General features: G+C 38.7%; 2 protein-coding genes across 4 annotated transcripts in view; one reads left to right on the plus strand and one right to left on the minus strand.

Moving 5' to 3' along the window:
• LOC101166949 (semaphorin-4B) overlaps nucleotides 1-10,441 on the plus strand; it is a 59,733-nt gene extending 49,292 nt beyond the window's left edge. For all 3 annotated transcript variants that reach the window (XM_020699981.2, XM_020699982.2, XM_011492886.3), the window contains exons 10-15: nucleotides 1,190-1,340; nucleotides 2,530-2,740; nucleotides 2,830-2,945; nucleotides 3,701-3,858; nucleotides 5,210-5,301; nucleotides 6,084-10,441. In XM_020699981.2, the coding sequence (XP_020555640.1) occupies nucleotides 1,190-1,340; nucleotides 2,530-2,740; nucleotides 2,830-2,945; nucleotides 3,701-3,858; nucleotides 5,210-5,301; nucleotides 6,084-6,856 (1,501 nt within the window). In that variant the 3' untranslated portion in view covers nucleotides 6,857-10,441. The remainder of the gene's footprint in view (nucleotides 1-1,189; nucleotides 1,341-2,529; nucleotides 2,741-2,829; nucleotides 2,946-3,700; nucleotides 3,859-5,209; nucleotides 5,302-6,083) is intronic.
• Nucleotides 10,442-15,217: 4,776 nt separating this feature from the next.
• On the minus strand, nucleotides 15,218-16,723 carry serf2 (small EDRK-rich factor 2). The gene is made up of 3 exons (XM_004067287.2): nucleotides 16,585-16,723; nucleotides 15,793-15,901; nucleotides 15,218-15,646 (listed from the first exon to the last, which is right to left on the minus strand). Exons 1-3 carry the CDS (start codon nucleotides 16,589-16,591, stop codon nucleotides 15,574-15,576), a joined length of 189 nt encoding a protein of 62 aa, XP_004067335.1. The 5' UTR covers nucleotides 16,592-16,723; the 3' UTR covers nucleotides 15,218-15,573.
• Nucleotides 16,724-26,450: the final 9,727 nt, after the last annotated feature.

Raw genomic sequence — 26,450 nt, forward strand, 5'->3', positions numbered from 1 at the left:
AAGCCATTGTTAGTCGTGCCAAGAGGATCAAATGGAAGCAGATGATTCGCTCTGGTGACCCGTAAAGGGAGCAGCCAAGAGGCAAAGAAGAAGTTAGTCTTTCCAAGAGGCTCTTCCCTTGGCTCAGAGGGAAGTGGATGCAATGAAAATACGTTTGTTGTTCATAAAAAAAACGACCACATTTCTGCAGAGACACAAGTCCAAAGGCCCGGCTGCGTGACTGGAAGAAGCTACGCTTATGACCATGAAAAAAAGTATTTTACTTCTCTGCTGCAATGGAGACATTGAGAAGAAAAACGAAGCAAATCGAGAATAAATCGAGACATCCATGGGTGTCAGAAGTGGAAAGAAGAAAGTATGAAGACCTATGAAGAACTGCGTCTTACAAAATGACTACCGGTAGATTGCTAGAAAATGCTTAAAATCTTTAATGATATTTCCTAAAACGCCTGGGTGTCTCAAATGTTAAAATAATCAGACTGGAAAAATAAAATACAGTTGGAAACTTTGATGATTACTGAGTAGCCAAATTGTAAGTAACCTGATTAAGAAATCAGGGTTTTATGCTTAAAGTTGGATCAAATTTTATGACTATATCAACTTTATTTACGGAGAACTTAAACTGCCTCCAACAAAAAACAAAACATTACCACAACACATAGAACGACCAATATGTACATGGATTTGTTTTGAAGTTGCACTATTATGACACAGACGGTTCATAATCAATAAAATAGAATAAGTTTACAATCCAGTGGAATAAAAGAACAAAAAAGCACATAGAGGAAGACCGACTAACCTGAAGTGAATGATCGTTCCAAAGTCTTGGAAGTTATCTGGCCTTTATTGTTTTTTGTCGTCTTCATTGTTCTGCGCAAAACCTTTGCAGATGTTTTTCTTTTTACTAAATAATTATTTTTAGTGATTTGGATAAATAAATAGCAATGTTTGGTGATCATTCTTCTAAAGATCTTCTGGTCGTGTCTGTCCCTGTAATATTCGGAATTCTTCATTGTCCAAATTTAATCATTCTTTCATGAAGACATATTCTGGTTCTGCCAATACTTGGATTGAAATTTTTACTTCGATTTCTTTATCACACCTTCCACTTTTTTTTTTTTTATAAGCAGTTGAAGGTGTGAATGCGTTCTGCTGGGGCTCCAAACATTTTTTCTCTCTTTGGTTGCAGGTACAAAGGGGCTTCAGGGAGTTCTGCAGTGTGCGCTTTTAGCATGGCACAGGTTGAGAGAGCCTTCAGCGGCCGCTATCGGGAAGTCAACAGAGAGACCCAGCAGTGGTACACCTATAACCACCAAGTACCAGAGCCACGACCCGGAGCGGTGAGTCTTGAGGGAAACATCCTGTGACTAACAGCTCAGACTAATGTTCCATCCTCAATCAATACCAACTTTGTCCACAAACATAACATTGATTTGAGGTTTCTGCTTGATTATTTGCTTAAATTGTGCTTATTTACTTGATTTCTATGCACCAAATCAAATAAACTAAGACAAATTAGCATATGAATTTGAATAAACTACTTTAAATCTATGCTTTCAGGCTAATCACCCTTTCATTTTGTGATTTATTTTTATTATGCCTGACACAAGATTTAATGTTTCAAGGTCAAAGTCCTTCAAGCTGATTAAGGGTCGCCAGTCTCATTTCAATTCTAATACTCTGACAAGTTTTGTCAACAAGGACATGTATTTTGCATTTGACCTTATTTTTAAATATTTTCATTGTCATTTAAAGAATCGCTCCAATAAAAATGGTACCTTTGGTGTTTTTAATGTTCTTCTGGCATTTTTCTGATGGTGAAAGATTAAGTAAATTAAGCTCACCAGTGCATTTCTGAGTATTTATTTATTTTAATTGTTGTGAATCAGGATTAGAAGAAAAATTCTGTTTAAAAAAAAAAGGGCAAATTTGTGGCGTAGAAAATACGCTGGATGGACCAAGAGCTCCCTGCTCTCTGCTCCTAGCTCTCAGTGGCAGGAGGCAGGGATGCTTAACGCCAGCGGTCCCGCCCACATCACTGAGGAGAATTCCTAAAGAACTCCTGCCTCTCTGCAGAGACTGTGTCCGAGATGGCTTAAAACATCATAATTAAAGGATTTTTAGAACAGGTCAAAAGATGAACGGAGTGGGACTTTAAGAGAAATAAAGGAAACACAAAACAATGGAAAAACTGTGCAGTTAGTGGTCAAAACAAGCAGCGAGTCCACATTTGCGCAAAAGAAGACTAAAGTTGCCAAAAAAAGTTTTTTAGAAAGTTATGCGAGAAGAGACACTGAAAGCTGTTTTTTCTGAGCTCAATATGGAAATTGAAGCACCACAGGAAGTCATGACTGATTAGCACAGAAACTCACCCAACTTTGTTCTAAAAATGCAATTCAACGATAAACAAGTAAGCAAAAAAAAAAGAAGCTATTTCACTTTTCAGAATAAATTCATGCTTGAATGCACTTCCTGCATTAATCCAGGGAGTTTTTAGAGCGACTTCTCATCTCATTTATTCCTTCACAGTGCGTGACCAACCATGCCAGGCAGCTGGGTATTAGGTCGTCTTTGGACATGCCTGATAAAGTGCTCAACTTTGTCAAGGACCATTTCCTGATGGACAGCGTGATCCGAAGCTCTCCTCTCCTGCTCAAACGTAACGTGCACTACACCCAGATTGCTGTGCACAAGATCCAGGGCATGGAAAGAGCATACGATGTGCTCTTCATCGGAACAGGTGCGGGGGCCTTTTAAGGATTTAACAAATGAGGAACACAGAGTCACTGCAGAAAAAAGGCCTGATGAATTAATATTCTTACTCTTTAGATGATGGAAAGCTCCACAAGGCCATCAATGCTAATGATAAGATGCACATCATTGAGGAGATGATTCTGTTTGCGGAGCCTCAGCCTGTGCAGCACATCGAACTAGATCCTCAACGGGTAAAATATTCTCATTTCATACTTCAATTCATTAAAATAATTTAACAAAAAGGATGTTTCCATTAGTTACTTATTTTATGGGTTTATATTAAGCTTTGGGTTGGCTCTAATTCTCTACTAATAAGATGGAAACAATGTTTTCCTCTCCTGGGCTTATTGCTTTTTCCTGCAAGTTATAGCTCTCTCTGGGAGAGAGTTTATTATTTCATTTGGTGTTTTTATCCAGCACTAAACTTCCACTGCCTTTTCTTCCTTTATTACATAAAGATTTGTTTCTGGGCCAAAGCAGAGCTGCAACCTTATCTGCGATTACGTCATTCTGATAAAGTCTGAGATTACTGCCATCAGCATCATCCTGGCTCCAAATACAGACGTGAAGGACTGAGTCCACACGATGTCTCTAACATGCCAGCAGATAAGCTGTCCTGAAAACGTCTTTAAGATGGGAGGGGGTGTAAATGACCCCAACATGGCTGGGGGAAGTTCATGTGTTAAACGCATTATGGCATGAAAAGCTGCAAAAGGAAATGCAGAAAAGACAGCGCTTTGAAAGAAATGTGGTCTTTGAACACATGATGTTCAAATTACTTTGCTGGATTGAAGACAGAAAACAGCTGGCCGCTCTTTTGTGTAGATTAGACTCTTCAGTTGTCTCAAGCAATTGTTTCAGCATGGTTTCTGAAACTGGACCAGAATCCTCAGCCTGCAGGCTTTGTGGGTTGTGCTCACGCTCAGATGTTCCTCCCGATCTGCAGGGGCTGCTGTTCGTGTCCTCGTACTCTGGGCTGGTGGAGGTTCCTGTTGCTAACTGCTCTAACTACCTGAGCTGTGGAGAGTGTGTGCTGTCCAGAGATCCCTACTGCGCCTGGACTGGGCGGCTGTGCCGAGACGTCCGAATGGCGCCACCTGACAGGTGAGAGGTGCAGTGCAAGTATGCTGAAGTACCCTGAAGTGATCAACAGAATCCAAATGGTTGTTTGCATCCACACCTAAATATGAAAATAAAGCATATGAATGAGGTAATATTATCAAATACATTTTCACGTGTGCAGCAACAAGAATATTAACATTTACATGTCTTTAAGCAGATTGTCGACACAGATAATTCATGATACTTCTTTGACAACAGCTGTTGTTCAGCCAAAAATAAACGCAAGATCTCACAACGAACTTCAACAGCACTGCACTTTTATTTAAAGCCCAGTTTATCCTTCACAGCGATCAGCTATATCTACAAATGCGTGTAGTTCACACCAACGCCTGGTTTTGCTTTTGACTGTCCGCGATAACTGCAATGAACTTCTGAGTGGCATTTATACTTTTCAAGCGATGCAATTTTCTCAGGCGTTTATTTTTAAGGACATCTTGATCATACACTTGCTGTGTCTGCGAACATGCAGGTACATGATGGTACATGAGGAGGCAGAGGACGAAGTAGTATCATTGTCCACTAACCACAAGTGGGCAATACAGAGGCAAAATATATAAATAAATCAAAATAAAAAACCGGGGGCAAGATACATCTTCCCAGTAACTCGCTGTATTTTCTATCTAGTTCTCTATTGCTCTGTCTGTATGTGCACTTAGTTATTTCTTAACTTCTTCAAATAAGTTTTCCTCATCTGCAGTGTTGAGAAGATATTTTTCTGAACAGAATTTGCTCCATGATTGCATACTTTAATCGCTTGAAATAAATTCAGGTTAAATGATGTGATTATCAGGCAATTGCACGACGGATATAAAATTCCAGTCACGAATGATGTAATCAGCAGGTGTTACATTTTCCAGCGATCGGGGTGATTCCACTTCGATGGCTGTGCGACCAATCCGACTTGAGCAATTACAAATCACTTTGAAATATGAACCAGGCCTTAGTCACACCCACTCCATAGGACCAGTCAGAAAACAGTTTTTGCATAATCGCCAAGACAAGAGAAGCAACTCCAAGAACCCTACATTAGGAGATGCAGTGAAAACTGAAGCCATTTTTGTCCTCCAGAAAACAATAATCTCGTTTTTTTTTACCTGAATTTTTACACTTGTTTCCTAAGATGTTTGTTTTAAAAAAAAACTGTTTTCCTGTCAGTTCTCCCTCAGTGCTTCAGTTTACAGTCATGTGTTTGAAAGAGCCATTTTTAAAGCCAGATGAGTTGTCCTGATGGAGCTTTCTGAACCAAATCCATAGAATAACAGAGAATGTGAATCCAAATAAGGTGTCCTGCACATCCGCTGCTCTTGCTCACCCTGTTGTTTTTGTGTCTCAGCCATTGGCAGCAGGACGTGGAGGAGGCAGACACATCAGCCATTTGTAACAAGACTGTTCCCAGCCCCAGATCATTCAGGCCAGCAGCTTCCCGTGAGTGTCCTCCCATCTGCACATGCTCTCTAACTGTAGCACTGCAGCTCAATTCTGGCTCTCAAAACACATACTTAACCTCAAAGAAACATGACATCTTTGAAAAATGAACAAAGCCCTTTTTTAGTAAATAATTTATGTTTCTGTATTTAGGGGGAAATTGTGCTTGCTTCTTTATGAAGAGAAACCGTCTTTTTACATTCAATATCTTTAATGGAGCCAAAGTTTTCAAGAGCTTGTAGCTGACTTTTCAATAAACTGGGGTGTAGTTTGATTGAAAACCTCACCACAGTTTGGCACAGACAAAAGACAAACACACAAAGCTTGATTTCTGATTATTGTGAACAGCACAATACTTTTTTAAAGAGTTGAGAAGTTGTTTGGAACTAACAAAGCTTCTCTTCTGCGGAGCAAACTCCAATCCAAACTTCATTCCAGAATACTGCTGTACTTTGGAGGCTTTTCGCTAATTAAAAGTGAACTTTGATGAAAAAACATTTAAAAAAAAAGATGCCATCGGGTATGTAGAGTGAAATACAGCAATGAAGAACAGTAATTTCTTCTTTTAGATTTATTTATTTTTGTTTATTGATAGTATAATCTTTGTAGCTATTATTAGCACATCCCAGAAATCTGTTTTGGTTTTTTTATTCCATTTTTTTTTTTTGGTAAACTTTGTTTATCAGTTCTGCGCGAATACAAAACTTTTACCATTTGAATTATTTTCTTCTTTTTAAATTTGTTCTTCATAGACCTAAAAACCCGTTTTCTTGTTTTTACAGGAGGTTCTCGTTGCAAGCTGGTTACAGTTCCAGCAAATACCTTCAGAGTCCTGCCCTGTAAGCTGCGTTCCAATTTGGCGCAGCGGAGGTGGCGTTACGGCGACAGCGCCAGCCAGCTGTTTTATGCAACCCCTGAGGGAAACCTGGTAGTTGTTGCTCAGTCCGAGAAGATGGAGACCTATGAGTGCTGGTCAGAGGAAGAAGGTTTCCGTCAACTTTTGGCCAACTACTGCGTGATCGCAGAGCCTCGCCAAGAAAGCACAACGCCCTTGAGTCACTCGCGTACGCCCCACTTTGCCCGGGAGGAAACCATCATCCTGCCCGGCGAGTCTCGGTCTGAGCAGGTCCATGCAAAGACCTACTGGAATGAGCTGATCGTGGTGTGCGCTCTCTTGGCTTTCTTCCTGGTCTTGTTCTCCTTGTGCGTCGTCTACAGGAATCGGGATCATATGAAGTCCATGCTGAAGCAGGGCGAGTGCCCCAACATGCAGCAGAAGAAGCCGAGGATAGTGGGAAAGCCTACAGAGAGCTTACCCCTCAACGGGAACACCATCCCTGTTTCTACATCGGATCACAAGGGCTACCAGACTTTAAACGACAACTACATCTGCAGCACGCCCACGCACGAGTCCTCTCCAGACAACAGCAAGAGCTTCTCAGAGTCCTCAGACAGGCGGCCGCTAAACCTGAAAGAGAGCCACGTGGAATACTCCCCAACCTGCCCTCGGCCCAGAGTCAGGCTGGGCTCGGAGATCAAAGACTCAATTGTATGAGAGCAAGGCAATGACTAAACAGCACACCATGCACCTCCATGGAGGGAACAGACCACCAGGCTGAGGAGGGCACACCCTCGCATCCTGCATTTGCTTTTTTCTGGTCATCTCAGCTCTGTGATGGTCTGAAGGTCATTTCCTCAAATCATTTCCACTAGAAGCCAGAGTTCAGTCCTACTGAGGCAGGAACAGGAGGAATCACAAAACTTCAGTGTCAGCCTGGATTACAAACCATCACAACTTCCAGGAATAAATCCAACCATCTTCATCATGAAAGCAACTAACAACGTGTGTGTTTGTGTGATCAAGGGCTGGAAAGAATGAATAAATACAGGAAGCATCTCTCTTATAACATTTTCTCTTTACGTCAATAAATCATCCATTTTAGATTTTTTACAATTATAGCACAAGACAAGAAATAATCCAAGGTATTACTAGTTCCCCCACTCTGAGTAGGAGTATCTTGCACAATTCCTGCAGAAGGTGACTTCTGTTTTATGCACACTAGAGCCGAGTTGCAGGTATGTGTTGGGCAGGAGTTCAAGTGAACAAACACGTCTTCATCATGATTGAGAAAAAAATGGATGCAGGTCAAGTGCACATTTGTGCCTCGTAAATGTCAGAAAACAAAATACGATGAAGATTGAGGGAACATGCAAGAGCCTGCTGATGGAAGATGGATGAGAGCAGATCACTGGCTGTGACCAGTAATTATGCTCCAAGGCCTCAACACTGACGTTAGCCTCCTGAGTGTGAAACGATGAAGTGCAGGGAACGTTCTGGAGACGGCTGCATTTCAAGAAATGAGCGTTGACTGAATCGCTGTGTGTGTTGTCGACGATATTAACCTGCATGTGCCACGATGGGTTAATGAACTGTGACACAGATGGACCTTTTTCTTTTCCAAAATAAACACAAAAAAGAAACTGGGTAAAATTGCAGGGGGTGGAAAAAATGGAGACTTTCACATGTCTTATTCAGGGTAACATCTGTGTCATCTTGTGTACTGTGCCAAAAAAAGAAACGACTGAATTGTCTTAACTAAATGCAATAGTACCATCCTGTTGTGAGCATCTCCTGCTTTCGTTTCGCATTAATTACTGTCAGACAGCACATGGCGATAGACCCAGGTTTGGGTCTTGATGAGCATTATGTGGCACTAATAATAAATAAATGTGATGTTCAAAGTTGGAAACTTCTTTCAAGACTGTTAGCTCACAGCAAAGAATGTTTCAGGCAAAATAATGTCATGTTGATGTACAAATTCTGAACTGGGGCCAAAGGGCATGGCATGTTTACTGTACATGCCATGCGGTTTTCAACATTCTGATTGTCTTTCTGCCTTCTTCCTGTCATGTACAAGTGCAACTACTCAGAGACGGTTGAGCTCGACTGGCTCAAGCGACAGCTTATGAGACAAAAGTGCAAATAAGCTTTTTGGATATGTAAAAAACGACAGTCATGTTGATGCAAGATGGAGGTCAAAAGTTTGTCTCCAATTGCATAACCCTCATGAACCCCCAAAGGATCATATCGACATGGCATTCGCTATGTTTGGAGGGCCAAGGGGATGCTAATTTGAAAGCACAATGAATCAGGGTTACATGTTTGCTCATTTTAGTTCAAGTCCATCTTTAAAATGCAGATGGACCACGTTAACCTTTCCCGACACGTTTTAGTCATCAAGTTTTTCACCAGAAACGAGCAGATTTTATCAGAAGCGCAGGAAAATAATGGTGGGATTTCATTTAACCCTTGTGCTATCTTAGATGACCCCACCCTTACATTAACGTGTTCTCCCTACCATGACAAAGGTGGATAAAGGTGGAAAGATTTCATGTAATTCATGGACACCAGTGAAGATCAAAAATTATTGAAGAAAAAAGGTTCAGCGCACTGTCTAGTGGGTCTAGATGACCCAACTACCAATGTTAAAGTGCCTAGGATAGCACAAGGTTTAAACACATTCAGACGTCACTGCTTTGACCGAATTAACCTACAGTATATATCCAGTATCGCACAAAATCAATATTTTAGAGCTCTGGTGACAAGATGCTATGTGGCTAAGTTGACAAAGTATTTGCACAGCATATAGTGGTCAGTGTTTAACATTTTTCCAGAGTTTCTGCTGTGTACATACAAATCTGTAATTAATACTGTGTTTTAAGGGACCTTGTGCAAGATGTGTAGTAGAAGTAGTCATGAAAGTAAAGAGTGAACACTGCTGAGATAATATTTTTTTTCTGCTTTCCCGTCAACTTCAGCAAATCTTTGACCACACTTTGACTCAGCATCACGGCTGGTTTTTATCAAGCACGTCAAAACAGGAGAGGCACAGCATTCTGATATTTTGGGTTTCAGGCTTTTTGGAGCAAGTTGCATCAGCTTGTTCCAGAGAGCTGAATGAGAAGTTTCACTTTCTTTTTATAAGCACTAATTGCAATTTAAAGTGTTCTTGTTTTAGTTATTCAAACACCTTTTAGTTAGAAAAAAAGAAGTGAAGAAAAGCAAATTCCAAAGTGCCATTTCTTTTATAAAGTCCTAAAGATAAGAAAGAATCGTATTGTTCTGTATTTGAAATGAATGTTTAAAGGATATTCATCAGTAGGAAGCCACATTTCAGTGCATGAGGACAGGCAGTTTGTTAGTTTTTCCTCGAAAGTGTAAACCCTTTATTTTGCATTAATTATCCATTTCATTTTATTTGTCTTTGAGTACACATTTTTTTCCCCAAATTATTAATTTTGAGGCTTCTAACTCCTCTCTAAACAAATACATTTCTGAAAATGTTCATTAATATCACAGCAGATTAATCATTTTATTTTGTTCATGAAATCCTTTCACTTTTGCCAAGGCTGATATTTGACACCATAAACTGACTCTTTATCCTGTATTGAGGTGCTTGATTGATTACCTTTAATGCTTTTACAGTAAGTATTCATTCATTCTGCCTTTAGCCTTGTGGTGAATAAACTGCATTCAGTGGGCACTCTCAACTCCACAGCACAGGTTAGTAAATGATCAACAGAACGACCCAAACTAGGGTTAACCTGAACATGAGACTGGGAACTGCTCACAATCCTGCATCATCCCTCTTTAAAGCAAAGGCTTCGGGTGAATGATGCATCATTTTGAGGACCTCTCACTTACAGCAACATTGTGTACTGGATATGAATGTAGCCACACGTGCATCAACAAATCATTTTCTCCTTACAGTTTTCAGTTGACATTTCTGTCTTTTCAGGATTCAGCTGAAGTTTAATAGCAGCACAACAGATGTAACTCAATCATTTGTGCTGCGCGACACGACGCGTCCAGCTCCAGACAGGCTCGACCATGTGACGCGGTGACAGCACTGCTTTACAGTCCTGACCTCCAAAAGCGTAGTTGACTGAATAACTGATTAAACAAATGTGGTCTTGCCTGCATGATTTCTTTTTTATTTGTTGTGTGTACAAATAACATTGTGAAGTGTATTTTTCGTATCATTGAGATTGTGACTGTTGTTTTTATTATATTGTACATAAAAAGGCACTTTATTTTAATTTTTTAAGATAAATGAATAAAATACATGTTTTGACACAAGAAGGTGAGAGTCCTTTTTAACCAATAGATTAAAAAAGATTTCTATGGTCATTGGTGTCCTAAAAACAATTTGAATTTGTATTCTATTGCATTACAATTTGTATTATATTAATTAGAGTATAAACTACTCACACAGATATGTATTGCAAATATGTAAAATAAATTCAAATTTCATTTTCATATAAAAGTGAGTTTCCTGCAGTCACAAGTCAGACTGAATAAGAAGTTATAATCGGTGTATTGCCTCCATCTTTACCAGCTTTTTCTATTGTTATTAACTATTTGAAATTAAAATACTTAGACGGTTGTTGTCAGATATTGACAGGTTTGTTTTCCTTCAAAGCTGAAGCTTTGTTGGTGAGCAGCAGTCGCTCACAGATGCTTCTTCGGCTAATTACAGCTTGTAGTGAGACAGCTGATGTGAAAAGGCATTGTGCTCTGCAACATTCTTTCTCCCAGCAGTTCTTACTGTAATGAGCGGCTGCAGAAATGAGGTATTGTTGACTTATTTGCGCTGATTTTACCCTGTAGAGTAATAACGCAGGATGCTTTGTGATTATATTCATCACTATGATGAATGTGACAGTTGTTGTTAAAGGACAATCTTAATTTATGCACGTCATCATTTGTTGACATGTGTTAAAACAGCTGTAAGTAACTGGTGATCTGACAAGTCTGCCATTTTCCAATAATCCAGACAGAAGCTCCAAAACTTGACTTCACTGCAGAACGGGTTTATATAACTATACCCCTCATGTTTCTGAAGATTCATAACCCCCTATTGTAAAATTAAAATCTGTCCAACACAAGAGGCCTTTAGCTCTTTTATCTGTTTGCTAAGCTGCTGGACAGGACAGGTATAAAACAAAAAAAATGTAATGTATTAATGGCCACTATTTGCTTTAAAGAAAACTGTATGACAAGAAAGCATTGTATTCATCATGATTAAAGTTAATCAATTCAATTCAATTCAATTCAATTTTATTTGTATAGCCCAAAATCACAACAACAGTCGTCTCGATGGGCTTCGAAGTAAAACATGAAATCAAAAGGATCACGAATACAAAGAGTTCAATAGAAAAATACTAAAATGAACTAACAAACTGACTAAGCTATACTGGCATCCCTGCCATTAGACCCCCCTTCGCGGTAAGGAAAAACTCCCAAAAAACCGGATTCCGGAAAAAACGAAGAAACCTCAGGGGTGCCCACATGAAGGAGGGATCCTCCCCCAGGACGGACAGGCGATTTACCAGAAATCTTAGAGAAGAATTAACTTATCTAAATCTACAACTACATATATAAAAGTCCAGCAGACGAGCTTCATCCAGCCGTGGTTATCGGGACAGTCAAAGGCGCGAGTCGAGCCGGAGACAGGAACCACAGCCAGGTGTAGGAGCAGGAGCAGAGACGAGGTAAACGGTCAGGAACTGGAGCACGGATGAGCCAACTGGAGTCTGGAAGCACTCCCACTCCCCAGGAGGGGAGAGGAAAAGAGGGACAATACATGAATCGCACTGCACCAAACAGAGGCATGGAGAACTAAATGATAAATTATGATCAAGAATAGAGGAGAGGAAGGGTAGAAGTAAAAAAGGAAAGAGGACAGAACCCCAGTGTACCATAGTTACCCCAGCTTCAACTTCTAGCAGCCTTTTAAAAGAAATAGTTATTATTAAGTTTAATTTAAACAAACTAACATTAAGTTAAATAATCTCTGAATACTAACTAGTCTGACAATAAGCCTGTCCAAAGAGGAATGTTTTCAGTCTAGCTTTGAATGTAGAAACTGAGTCGGCCTCTCTTACATGAGCTGGGAGTTTATTCCATAAGACAGGGGCTTGGTGGCTAAACGCTCTACCTCCAACCGTACTTTTACTAATTCTAGGAACCACAAGCAGTCCTGCATTTTGCGAGCGAAGTGTTCTGATTGGTTGGTAAGGGACTATGAGGTCCTTAATATAGGACTGGGCCATTCCATGTAAGGCCTTATAGGTTAACAGGAGGATCTTGAACTTAATTCTAGAATCAACTGGGAGCCAATGGAGCGAAACCAACACAGGAGTGATGTGATCTCTTCTGCTGGTTCCAGCTAACAATCTAGCAGCTGCGTTCTGAACAAGCTGGAGACTTCTTAAGGAACTCTTAGGACACGCTGCTAACAAGGAGTTACAGTAATCCAGCCTCGACGTAACAAATGCATGGATGAGTTTTTCAGCATCACTCTTAGAAAGTATATTTCTGATCTTAGCAATATTCCGCAGGTGAAAAAAGGCAGTTCTACATGCCTGAGATATGTGAGCCTTAAATGATAAATCCTGGTCAAGTAAAACCCCAAGGTTTCTAACTGTGGAATTGGGGGCTATACTTATACCATCCAGGGAGACTATCTGAGCAGACAGAGCATCTCTGAGGTTTTTAGGACCAAGTATAATGACCTCAGTTTTTTCTGGGTTCAAGAGGAGGTAATTAATTGTCATCCAGGTCTTGATGTCACTGATGCAGGCGTTCAGTTTCTCTATCTGGTCATTCTGGTCAGGCTTCATGGATAAATACAACTGCGTATCGTCGGCATAACAATGAAAATTAATGCTGTGTTTCCTGATTATGTTTCCTAGGGGTAACATATGAAGCGTAAACAGGATCGGTCCCAAGACTGAGCCCTGTGGGACTCCATAGTTGACTCGAGTGCACTGAGAGGAATGGCCATTTACATTAACGAACTGATACCTATCAGACAGATAGGATTTAAACCAGTTAAATGACGGTTCATTCAAGATATTGACTTTCAGGAAAAAGACTTTAGGTCCTCAAATTCAAAGCACACCTTCTGTGAGTTAGAAGTTTGTGATATGCTGACTAAAATCATTTTTATTATGTTTTGCATGCAATATGATGTCTAGTATTAATTGTATTGCTGATTAAAAACACGCATATTACACATAAACCTTTTCAAATCATAAATATTTAATTAAAAATAGAGAAAGAACATATTAGTGATGTATAAAGGTGGGCTGACTGACTCTTTGGGCCTGAAACATTACATTTTTGTTGCTGCCTGCTGCAGAAAAGCACCAAAGATTTGGGACATAAATCTTTCACAGAGATCTTTCTGTCACTCTAAGGATGAACACAGAGTTGCAACTGACTGTGCTTTCCTGAGATTACATTTGCAGAAAATACCACTTGAGTCCCTGCGTGCAGCCACAAGTTTGCCGGCTGTTGACATTCTAATTTCACACATAACACAGTGTCAAGCCTGTATATAGAGTCAGTTCTACTGGTTTCCTGCTGCTGATCTTTTCTTACAAAGGTGCAAAAGCACACAAAGGTCACTGAAGACAGATTTATTTTTTCAAATGACCTTGAATTTTTAATTGGTTGAATTCTACACTTTATTTACCACATTAAGTCAATTAGATGCAGCACATTACTGCCAGTTTTCCCTGTTTAGTGAACTGTAACATGAACTTTCCTGAGTATTGGGAATAAAGCACAATCCTTTTTTGTAAGCATGTGCATATCTTAACACTTTCAGCAAGTATTCCAAGTGAGAAGGACTCCCTTGAATATAATTAGACAGTCTGTCAGCAGCTTTTCTTTGCACTCAGCATCTAACCGAGCCCCATTTCAAAAAAACATGCCGCCCAAACTAGCATGATTTTTGACCTTCATCCTGAAAAAAGAAAAATGATCTAATAAGTGCATTGGATGGTAATAGACAATCTCAAGAATTTCACAATAAAATATTGGGGGATTTTGTTTACATTTTCTACCAATAAATATATAAACTCTTCAAATAAATGACTGTAAAAAATATTTCCGTAAGATTGAATGTGCTAAATCAATATGATTGACTTAAAAAAGTGTCAATAAATTGTGAAAAATAGGTGATATTCAGTCATGTTTAGCCCTGGTCCTCCACATCAACAATCTTGATTTTTTTTCCAGCTAACTGTGCTTACCTTATTTACCTGGATTTGATAAATCAATCTTTATTTAACTGGTACTTTTCATACTTGGAAGTCCAAAGTCCTGTAAAGTACACTAGAAATGAAAATCCTTTTTAAAAGATTGTACAGTTTTAATGAACACAGCCATAATCAAATCAAGGTAATTGACAGCAGGTAAAATGTGGCTATTTGGAAACATGCATGATCTCGACATCTAGGGTTAGAAACCTAAAAAAAATGAGAAAAAAACCCACACAAATTGCACTTCCTGCGGAAATATGTTTGAAGGTGTTAACTTGAATTGAACTATAGGCAGAAATGACGGTTGGATAAATTGCTGAAGTTGTTTGCAAAAGTTATTGTAGCTTGAGATGTAAAGCTGTACAAGAGTCTTCCCATAGTATTGCACCAAATTTGTAAAACTGCAGAAAAAAAAACACGTTTCCACATTGTAAAAAACAAAGTTCTGAAAGAAAAACGAGAATTGCACAACACAAACTATTTTAGGGGGCTGTCTCCATCTAGTGGTGGTTGGAATAATTACATAGACAAAATGAAAAAATGTAACTTATAAAACAAAATTGTATAAAAATGAACATTTTAATTATTTGGTCAATATCAGCTACCTGTTTAAAAAAATAATGTACTTCAACGCATGTAACCCATTTTCCTTTTTTAGCAGTTTAGACTAAAGAAAAAAAATAAACACCTCCATTTCAATGTGGCATTGTAAAAGGGACTTAAGTATGGTGTTGGATTATATTCACATCTGTAGCGGAAAATACTATAGATGTGATTTTATGCAAAATAACTCACAAAAACATCAACTAAAAACACATACTTTATTGGAGACCATCAGGGGACACTTTTGTACAAAAATACACAACTGTCAAGTGGATGTTTCGAGTCAAGAATTGTTCAGCTTTGTCTTTCTTTAAACCTCTTCTGCCCATTTGCATGCAGCACCAATGTAGGATAAGCACCAACTCTCTGAGACTTACTTTTAATTATATAAAATAACAAATCCAACAAGCAAATGTCATTTGCCATTGGGAAGAATGTAGGATCCAGGATTCTTGAGTCTGGATGAAAATGACGGGTCCATTCTCTTAACTATCAGGAAGAACGCTGAACTTTTGAAGTTCCCAAAACAGCAAGAGGAATATTTCTCTTCATATTTCACTTGGACTTGGGACCTTCCTTCCCCCCTTCATTGGCCTTTTTTTGCTTCTGTTGCATTATTTCTGCATCCCTGAAGAAGAAGAGATGAAATCAAGACAAAACATTTTTCAGACAAAAGAAACATTTCACTTTTTGCAGCCTTGATTGGATTCATAATGATACCCCCTGTGCCAAAATAACAACTTATGCAAGAATGCAATGAAATAAAGAGTTTACCTCTGTTTCCGAGCAGCAGCAGACAGTCCATCATCGTTCCTCTTCCCTTTCGTCATTTCTCCTTGTTTTTTTGCGTGCTTCTGGCGTGCAAGCTCACGTTGGTTACCTCCTGCACCACAGGGACACCAGACAAGCAGAACAAAGGTAAACAATAACACATTAATAGAGACACACCCCTCACACGCCTAAAAAAACAAACAAAAAATCTTCTCCAGACTAAAAATAAGAGTAGCCAAAGGGGTGTGTGTTTTCTGGTGTTTTAACGCGTTTTACACGGAGCCAACGCTAAAGGCAGCAATAGAGACAAGATGAAACGCCAGTAGTAGTAGGAGTCGACGTGGCAAATCATCTTCCACTACAACCATCGAGCTAAACCATATATATAAAAAATAATACAACATACTAAAATGTATTGTTAAGCTTTTGTTGTTGTTGTTTTTAAAATAAAAATGACGAGCGATTACTGACGTTTTTAAAATCCGAAGTATGCGTTAGCTATAGGCCACGGCTTCGTCTAACACCCGGAAAACTAATATCGACATGAAACCCGATTACGTAACACATCAAGTCGACACGTACCGGAATCTGAGACAATAAACTGGGAACCAAAAGGTGGTAGATATCGTTATTGTGCTACTGTTATTTCACAAACATTGTCGAAAACGTTAGATGGTTCCGTCTATTTACTGACACAGAAGCTAGACTGGCTTTGTTTAGGAGCTACAAATAAAGACCACACGCAGTCGGGAATATATACAGCATGTTAAAGCAGATATACATATCGCTACCTACTGGTCATTTTTTTTCCACTAACGACACCTCTTTTGCCTTAAATCCAGATACGCTCAGCCAAAGGGCCGCTGGCTCCCTTCTCGACGCCCCAGTCGCTGTGTCTGCTGTGGTCTTCTGCTGTGGTTGAGAGTTGCGACCCCTTGTGGCCGCTAAAGACGGTACTTCCGCTTACGAACCAGAACATTCTGTTATGATCAAGTGATCATGCGCATGCGTCAACGTCAAGAGGTTTTTCTTTTTACTTGCAGTCACAAGTGTAGAGTCCAGAAATGATAATTCAGCATAAAGATGGTCAAATAAATGTATTAAATACGATGCAATGATTCTGAAACAGGAATTCTGGAAGTCTAGCACTTATGCTTAACCAAAGTAACATAATTTTAGATAGGAGGGGTTGACAGTAAAATGTTAGAAAATAAGGTCAATTTAATTATTAAACTAAATAAACAAGTTTGTTCAAGACTTTTTACTTTTTAGGGTAAGTGTCTATTTTATAATATGATAAAATATAAAAAAAATATTTTATAGCATTCCATTGTAATCAAGTGAAAGTGTGCCAATTAATTTAGGTGAAGAAGTGTGTATCATAAGATATTTGGACACTGAGGTGCAGAAAACTAGCTGTGGTAATAGGAACATATACATCAGTAACATATAATTAGACACCAAAAAGGAAAATAGGTCTTAAGATAGATAATCCATGTCTGTCTATTTGTGATGCCAGCCCTAGAAAATGTGAATCAACCACAAGTAATGCAATAAAGTACAACTTTATTGCATTACTTGGGTTTTTATGCATGAAACATTTTTTTAACAATAGTATTTTGCAGAATTGACAATTGAAAAATATCCACCCCTCAAAAGATTTGGTAAGCAGGTTAAACTAAACAAGAGCACTTAAAAAAATAAATGTTGCCATTTTTTTGTAAACATTTGTTTACTTTACCTATGTTATTGCTATTTGATTGCTTTGGGGGGAAAAGTATTTTCGGACAGCAGATGGTGCTGGATGACTGAGAACATAGTGATGAGGGCTTGAGGGAGGGCTCCAACTTCTCCTTTGAAACCACATAAGTAAACTCACATACTATATAAACTAAGCATGGATATGAGTCGAAGTGGTTCTGTTATATAATAACTAATAAGAAAAATAGATTCTTAACTTACATCTATGAATGAAAAGAAGAAAAATACAAAGTAAAGTTTTAGGGGTTTCCAGGATTTTAATGTTTTTTGAAGAAGATAATAGTGTGAAGGTGATAACTCACATCAAGATGGCCTTTCACTTTAAGCTTTGGTAACCCTGTTTGGATTTTTTTCCTCAAAAGGAAATCTTGTATTTTTCAGTGGACTGACCGCCTGCATCTCACCCAGAGAGAGCTTGGATGGACTCCAGAACCCCTGTGACCCTAAAGTGGATTAAGTGGAGAAAGAGGATGGACAGATGGATCGATGCGTAAATGACTTGCACTGTAAAAGGCTTATTTTAAAAGAAGCAGCAGGTAGCAGGCTGCTAATAAATGAAACAAAGCCATGGGTGATTGGACAGCATAGTAAAGGTGCTGGTTTCCATTATTGCCTCACACAAGCCAGGCTTGAATTGAATCCAACTCTGGGCTGTCTCTGGGGGCTCTGTTTTTCCTCAATGCCAATGGTTTTTCTGCAGGAACTCCACACACTGACTTAAAACTATGGTTTACTGGTTGTGATGTTTGAGAAAAGGACTTAATGTTTGTCTGTTGGAGCCAATAATGAGACGGAGACCTTAAGAAGAAGCTTCATTATTACAGACTCAAGGTCCATTTGCCACAATAAACACAAAACAAATAAAAGACCTAAGATTAAAACCATTCATACAAGTATAAGAACAATGACATAAAAATATAAAACAATAACATAAAATAATCAAGTATTATAAACTTAAAAAAGACTAAAACTACTGCTGACTAAAAAACATAAAAGTTTAAAAAAGGCAACCATACCAAAACCCCCAAATAGGGGACTGCTATCTAAAACTGCTGTACCTTACATTGGTGAGAGTTAAAATGATTTGTTATTTCAAGCGTTAAGAAAATAAATAAAACCATAAATAAAATGTCTTAACAAAGCTTGGAGAGTATTAACTCTTGCACCAACAAACAAACTGCTGACGCTCCACCACCGTGGCTGTTTTAATAAAAACTTTAGGGCATCATAGTAGGCAACCTCTGGCTTCCTCATGCTGAATGCCCTATGATTGGTCCACAGGTGAGCAGGATACCATGGTGTGCAGCAAGTATTGGATAAAAGGATTTTAAGATGGTTAAAAAGCTCTTACTTTTTACCTGACTCCAGCTGGCTATTCTAAACAGAAATATCAACAGTAGGTGGTTGGACAAAGAGGATATAACTAGGATTTTATAGTTATGAATGCAGAATCCAAATGTTTGAGCTGATGATAGAAATCCAAACTTTTAAAGCAGTCAAAAATGTAGCAATACGAATAAACTTTTTCAATTTTATTTAAAAACCCTTATAAACTGTTCTGAATTAAAACAAATATGGATTATTTCTGTCCAGTCCTGACATGCTCTTTACTCACTTCCTGGTGGCTAAATAAAGTGAATGTCTGATTCACGTCTGCAGGATACTGGATGTGTTTCTCAGACACCGGACCTATAAATAGATCCAGACATAACTAAATATGTGGAATGGAGCTTGTGTTTGCCTTGAGCTCTGTTTTTTTCAATATTTCAAAGTTAATGTTTGCTTTTGAAGAAGAAGATGCTGAAACCTTAGTCCGAATGTCGGTTTTTACTGCACTGACGATAAAGCTAAAATACAAAATCTTCAGATATTTCCTCAGAGATGGAAGTAAGCTGTAGGAGCAGAGTGAATGCAGGGTTGGGTTTCTTGATGAAAGGTGGAAACTGCATTTTAAGGCCATAATTACTGCATGAATACAATGAGTAATCAAAATGCTACTGCAGTTGTCTAGCCAGTGGTATATTTGAGGGAAGAGTAAGGTCCTCTTGGATCTTAATTACATGCTGCAAGTTTGCTCTGGTTTGCAGCCTTTTGCATATCTTCACATGGTAGTTGGATTAAAAATAAAATAAATGTAGTTGAGGGGTATGTCTTATCTTTTGTGATGGATTTTTACTCTAAACCAAGGGTTTTGAAAGCTAAATGTTGTTGACACTTCTGTTAATGTCAAAAGGATAAGTTGCAGACCAAATGTTTATTGTTTTCTCTACAGGAAAAGTTCCCTTATAACCCTGAACATGTTCTTAAAAGAAATTTGAGGAACTCTTGATTATTTTTATGTGCTGCCAAAAAGGAAATGTCTGCATTATATACAAGCATTATGAGGAAAATAATATGTTTTTTTTATAAATGTTAATAAAAATAAAACAACTGTTTCGATGCAACCTTTGCCTGCTTTTTATTAAGCTTGAGGAAACAAATGACATCCTCATCTCAGTAATTTTGTTTGCTTACTGTAGTTTTGTTTGTTTGCCACATTTTTGACAGAAGTTTGAGAGCATTCAAACATGTTCACAATTGAAAACACTGTTTACGTTCTGTGTTTACCACATTACCATCCAAGCGCATTAAAGGCAATTTTGTCACAAAAACACTGAATCAGAGCACCCAGCATTGGTAAGAATGGAAGCTCTTAATATGTGCTTGTTACAGACCAGTCCAGTGCATATATAAAGGGATGACACAAGGCTTAAGGTCAAGTCTGTAGTTGCTGAAGTCATGATTTCATGCAGGAACCACACGCAAAAATAAACCCACGATTTGAAGTTGTTAAAGTGTTGATCAACCTGGAAATTACATGAAAGACGAATTAATACATCCTGTTAATATATGTGAAATGTTTTTAGTGCTCCACCCCCTTAAAATAATAGATTTTAATAATTTGCATACATTTCATGCAGTTGATACTTTCCTAGCACCAAGGTTTGTTCCCCTAAACAGGGGAATTAAGACCAAAAGTTCAGTTAAAAATCCTGAAGATCTGCAGGAGGTGATCAACTGGTAGAAACCCAGAGTCAGAACCAAATAGAGTGAAGCTACTTTGACCAACTGTCTCAATTTCTTAGTTAAAATGTCACTTTTCTGCTGCCTCTTACAAAAATGTTGGACTTTCACTGTTTGATTTTTTTCTACATTAATTTTTGAACGTAATTTACCTGAATCCTGCAAGTTTTTGTGTCTCTGTGAAGCACTTTGATCTGTGTATGAAAAGTGTTCAATCCTCAAGCTTTATTTATAAAAAAAAGTGTTTTTTATGTATTGAAGCTCAAAGCCCTTGACATTTAAAAACAGACAACAAAATACAAAAAAGTGAAAAAATATAAACCAACCCACTACGTTGCCCTGCCTTCCCCTCCCCTCCATTCACACATACACCCCATGACCCCACACACAATGCATAGGGGCACACACACACACACACACGCACACACACCATAAGTATGAAAGAGACGTATGGCTTGGCTCTGCTGTGAGGAAACAATATATCAGGAATCTCTTATACCCGGAACCAGCTCAGCCACAGACCATCGCCATAGTGCCCGCCAGCATAAGACAACAACAGGGTCCACTCCACAGCCATGAGTCTGCGATGCTGGAACCCCGCCGCCCCAGCAACGGCGGCAAAGACAACTAGGACGCCCTGGAACAGAAGATCCCCACAGGAAACACTGATGCTAAAATCATAACAAAAAGAAAGTTAAAATTAGATAAATAAAATTTATTTAAATAAATAAAAGTGAAAGTTAATAAATCAATGAAAATAAACAAATTAAAATTGTTGTGGTAACACTTTAACCAGATAAGATCCTCTAAAGGCTGTTTTAAAAAGGTGAGTCTTGAGCGTCTCTTTTAAAAAAGCTCTACAGTCTCTGTGGCCTTGAGGCTCTCCGGCAGACTGTTCCACAGGTGAGGACCGTAATGGCAGAACCAAGAACAAATAAAGGAGAAAAAAGAAAAAGAAAAAAAAAGAAAAGAAAAAAAGAACCAAGAACAACCGTATTGATGTACAACACAGTTTAGCCTTGTCATGCCATTGCTTCTAAAATATATATTATTTAAAATCAAACTTCCCTTTTTAAAATTTGACAATGACACTTGGGAAGAATCTATAAAGAAAGAAATGCAGAATTACTATAGTTTATGGGATTCTGTTGATAATCCTGTAGCCATTTTGACATAGTCTCAAGAACCTGTGCTATAACTATGTGTGTTCAATTAAGTCCAGATGATACATTTCTGTTCACTCAATCGGTATTAGCTCCCAGAGTCTTAATGCTTTATTTAAAAAGAGATTTTGATTGGAACATTTGCAAAAAAAAGCTGGAAACACTGATGTGAGGCAGTACAAACTGAGCATGACAAGCTGGACGTATGGTGCATTTCTCTTTGTCTCATTTCACCGCCATCATCCATCACACTGCCAGAGTCCTGCCTTCTGTCTGGAATGAGTGATGGGACATGCTGATCCCATCCTCTGTATCCCTCGTGCTCTGATTGTTGGGAACAGATTTTGACATGAGTCTATGAAATGATTCTGCATGAACCATGTTGCATACATACAACAACAATTTTAAACTGCCTTTTTTAATGCGCTTGAAAGTTTCCACGTACAGTCCTCATTTTTCAAAATTTTTGTCTCATCAGTCAATTTTTTGTGCTTCAAGGGGAGTAATTACGAAAGAATCCCCTTGGTGTTTTGGTACCTATTTGGTTTTGCATCTTGGATTCTCATCTAGTGTTCATCTACTGAATTTTGCTCTATATCTGAGGATTAACTCTTAGATGATGACATGTTCAGTTGCTCAATCTGAACTTCCATAGTATGTTTGTACTTTTAACAATACTATAAATACAGAATTATTTGGAAATTCCAAACAGATACCAGAAAACTTTGCTTCTTGACCAAACACTGCTAAAGAGCTGAGACGCTCTGCTAAAAGACACCTGTCCACAAGCTCCTCCCCCACCCTGGCCCCAGGGTGAAGCTCCGGTGACCCAAGTCCAGGTGAGAAACACTAAGTGTATGGACTTAAAAAACATTTGTTTACCTGCCCATTGTGACCAATTTGCTATTTGAGAACATACCCTAAGCCAGGGTTTTTTTAATCAATGTGCTGCAGTACACTAGTGTGCCACGAGACATGGCCAGGTGTGCCGTGGGAAATTATTCACTTTTACCCATGAAAAAAAGCATTTACCATTGCCAGGATATCAGCTTTGTGTTTACCCAAACAGGTCCAGGTTTCACATCAAGTTATGAAAGATCATAAAAGACTCATTTCTTTGTGTTTGTTTGATTCTTATTCATGACATTTTGATGAGAATGACCGTATATTGTTAATACACACTACAGAGTTTCTCTTTTTTACATTTAAAGTTGTCTGTGTGCCTTGTGAATTTTTTTGCCCAAAAAAGTGTCCATTGGCTGAAAAACACTGCCATAACCATGGCAGGAGAGCTGCTGGTATCACTCAGGCATTTGTACTCTTAAAAGACACCTGAAAAGCTTCCTGCTGCAGCTTCATTTGCAGCTCCAACCCAGAGGAGATCCTGTGAAATATCCCTGACACACTGAGCAGAACGTATCTTCCAATGTGACCTAAATGGATGGATAGATACATGGAAGGTCAGATTTTGTTTTCAGGTTTTTTGGTTTAGGATGATTACTGACAGACGTCTTATAACCTTTTGTGCATCCAGTTTATGTGGAGAAATAAAATATTTTTAAGATCAGCTTCATTTAGGATTGTACTCTTGCTTTATTAGTATAGCTAGTTTTGATCAACTTTAGTTTCTGCTCTTTCATTAGGTTTACCGAATCCCATTCTCTTTAAGGAAGCTAAAAGGTGATTTCTCTCTATGTGAGCACTTTTTTAGTGACCCAGTTTTTGTCCTGTTCTGTTTTCATGTTTTTCCTGTCATGTTTAGCCAGAAATGGTCCACAGCTGTCTTAATTTCTGTCAATTATCTTTGGTTTACATAAGTGTCTGGTTTTCGGTTCTTTGTTGTTTGGTCTTCTACTTTATCACCTTTTTGTTTCTTCATGGGTTTTGTCATGTTCAGGTTTATTTATTACACCAAGCCTGGTCTCCTGCATAAAGGGTCCTATGCCTCTGGTTTCTGACACTTTAGTATTTATACTAACCAAAAATGTGGTTGCACCTTTAAGAAATATGCTTTCAGAGGAAAGGAAGCAAAATAGGAACCCTTTTGCAGGGATGACTTGCTTTAAGATTACTGATAACTTTAAAAAAAATGTTTTTCATTAAAAATGAATGCATTCAATTAATTTGAATTAATTAGAAATTTTGTTTTTCAAGCAGATGTTTTTACAAGGGCTGCATGGTGGCGCAGTGGTTAGCGCTCTTGCCTCACAGCAAGAAGGCCCCTGGTTCAAGTCCTGGCTGCGGGACCTGAAACAGAACATCAATGGGGGACCTTTCTGTGTGGAGTTTGCATGTTCTCCACGTGCATGCGTGGGTTCTCTCTGGGGTCACCGTCCAAAAAACATGCTTCACAGGTTAATTGGTTAATCTAAATTGTCCCCAGGTGTGAGTGTGAGAGTGAATGGGTGTGTGACTGTGGACATTCTACCCTGTGACAGACTGGTGAACTGTCCAGGGCGTCCCCTGCCTTCGCCCACAAGTGGCCAGGATAGGCTCCAGCAGCCCCGTGACCCCGAAAGGGAAAAACGGAATAGAAAATTAATGTTTTTACAAAAGTTCTCATAAAAATGTGAAACCAGAAAAATATTGCAGCTACTCGCAGCTCTCATGGATATCACACTCATCTTAAGTGATTCATTTCACCGGAGCCTTTGTGTTCTTCGCTCAACATAAAGCTAATATAGAACAATTAGTAACGTGAACAGAGAGGATGAAATAGGATCAAGCATTACATCATCTAGGCTATCTTTGATTGTGTGTCAGGAGGAGGAGGGACATTTTTGACAAAACAGAGACAGGTCGGTGTATAGATGGGGACCGGGAGTGAAGGAGTTATTGATTAGGTGGATGAATGTCATTCTTTCCTCATCATTTTGCCTATTTCTCCTGCTGCAGAAACACCTCATTGATGTGTGGAATTTTTCTGAATCTTTGAGCTGACAAGCTGTAAAAACGGACTCTGATTTAAGTAGATTTTTGCTGTTTTGAACATGTGGCTCTTTTTCATGATGGACAAAAATGAAGAAGATTAGGATTAAAATCGCATTTCTGTGTGTTTCTTTGTTGAAAGTGTTGTAAATCAGAAGCAGACAAAAAAGGCCATCTGAAACTGGGCATATTTGTGACGAAAAATACCCTGAGCTGCTCCCCACCATTCTGATGCATCCAGTTGTCGACGACAAGATCCATGAACGCCTTCTTTTTCCTCTTCTGAGCTGGTATCTGGCTCAAAACACTACAATTGGTTAGCCCTAACGTTGCTTGCCATTTTTGTTGCACCGTTAATGTTAGGTTGGAGTTCTGATGAGCTGTAAGCTATGCCGGGAAAGCATATAAACAGATAGCTCAGTTATGGGGGATGGGAAGGGTGGGGGGGGTTGCTCTTTTCCAAAGTCCTGCCTACAATTTCTAAAGAACTCCTTCCGCTCTGCAGAAACGATGTAATTGAAAACAACACAAGGTTTGTGATTTAGACTTAAACGGCATAATCGCTTTTACAACAGATCAAAAGATGATCTAAGTGGGCCTTTAAGGTCCACTCTTATACTGCATAGAGCAGTAAGACTTTTTATCACATTTGATGCACGTAATCATAGAAAAAATCTTCAGAAGTTTTTGTCTTGCAGTCACACCGTAGTTATCTCTGTTGAGAAGAAAAATTCTGTAAAGACAGTTTTTTCGGGTAAATATAAAAAACTTTTATGGACTGGATCCAACTTGTAAAGTTTCGGTTTTGCACAATGACGTGAAAAGACAAACTGTTCTCTCACAAGCTTCACCGAATGTTATTTTGCACAGAACAACTGGATTCACCCAAGGACACAATGAAAGATTTATTTGGGTGTTCTTTCTGTCCTCTTCTGTTTACCTCTTTTTTTTGTGTCTCTTCTTTGTTCTGCTCCTGCGATGACGTGCAGAATTAATAAACAGCTGTCTTTCGCTTTGAAAAAAAGCACAAAAGGTAATTCTGAAGGTTTGGCTGACTGATGATAATTGTACACATAATTGATTTGTTGGGAAAATGGAAAACATAAAGATTGGTCTTGACCACAGTGGATGGAAAAATGTGTTATCTTGTTGAGATAATGTATTTTTTGTGCTCATGCATAGCATGGAGAATAGTCCATAACTTCATGAAAGCGTAACAGTGCTCTGAATCCAAGCGGTTCTGCCAAGGCGAGTCGTTTTATTTTTTACAAGCTCGTCTGCTTCATGTGTCCCTGTAGTTATTTAGCTGTATCCTCCTCATCCTCCTGCAGTGGATGAGCTCACCGCTGTTTCCTGACTGACTCATCCAAATAAGTTACAGCAAAAAAGGTTTTGACTGACACCTTCCCACTCCAAATGTCAAGTACAGAGAATTGTTCTATCTCTGTTGCCAGCAGTGCTGAAAACAGTGTATGCAAAACACAAGCGTTAGAAATGAACCACCCAGTTTATGGATCATGTCTCTCCAAGAATTAAAAACTTTTATTATCTCCCACTGGAAATGTTCTTTAGTGGATTTAGTCATAATAATTTATCTAAAGAGAAACAAATGACTCACTGATGAGGAAATTAAAGGCGAGCAAATTGTTTTTTAAATTCCTAACTGACAAATTATAATCTACCTACCTTGTAAGTGCACTATGATTAAGACTTAGACTCAGTTTGCACAGACTCCTATCATCTTTT

Source organism: Oryzias latipes, chromosome 3 (assembly GCF_002234675.1).
Source record: "Oryzias latipes chromosome 3, ASM223467v1".
In the NCBI taxonomy this organism is placed as follows: Eukaryota; Metazoa; Chordata; class Actinopteri; order Beloniformes; family Adrianichthyidae; genus Oryzias; species Oryzias latipes.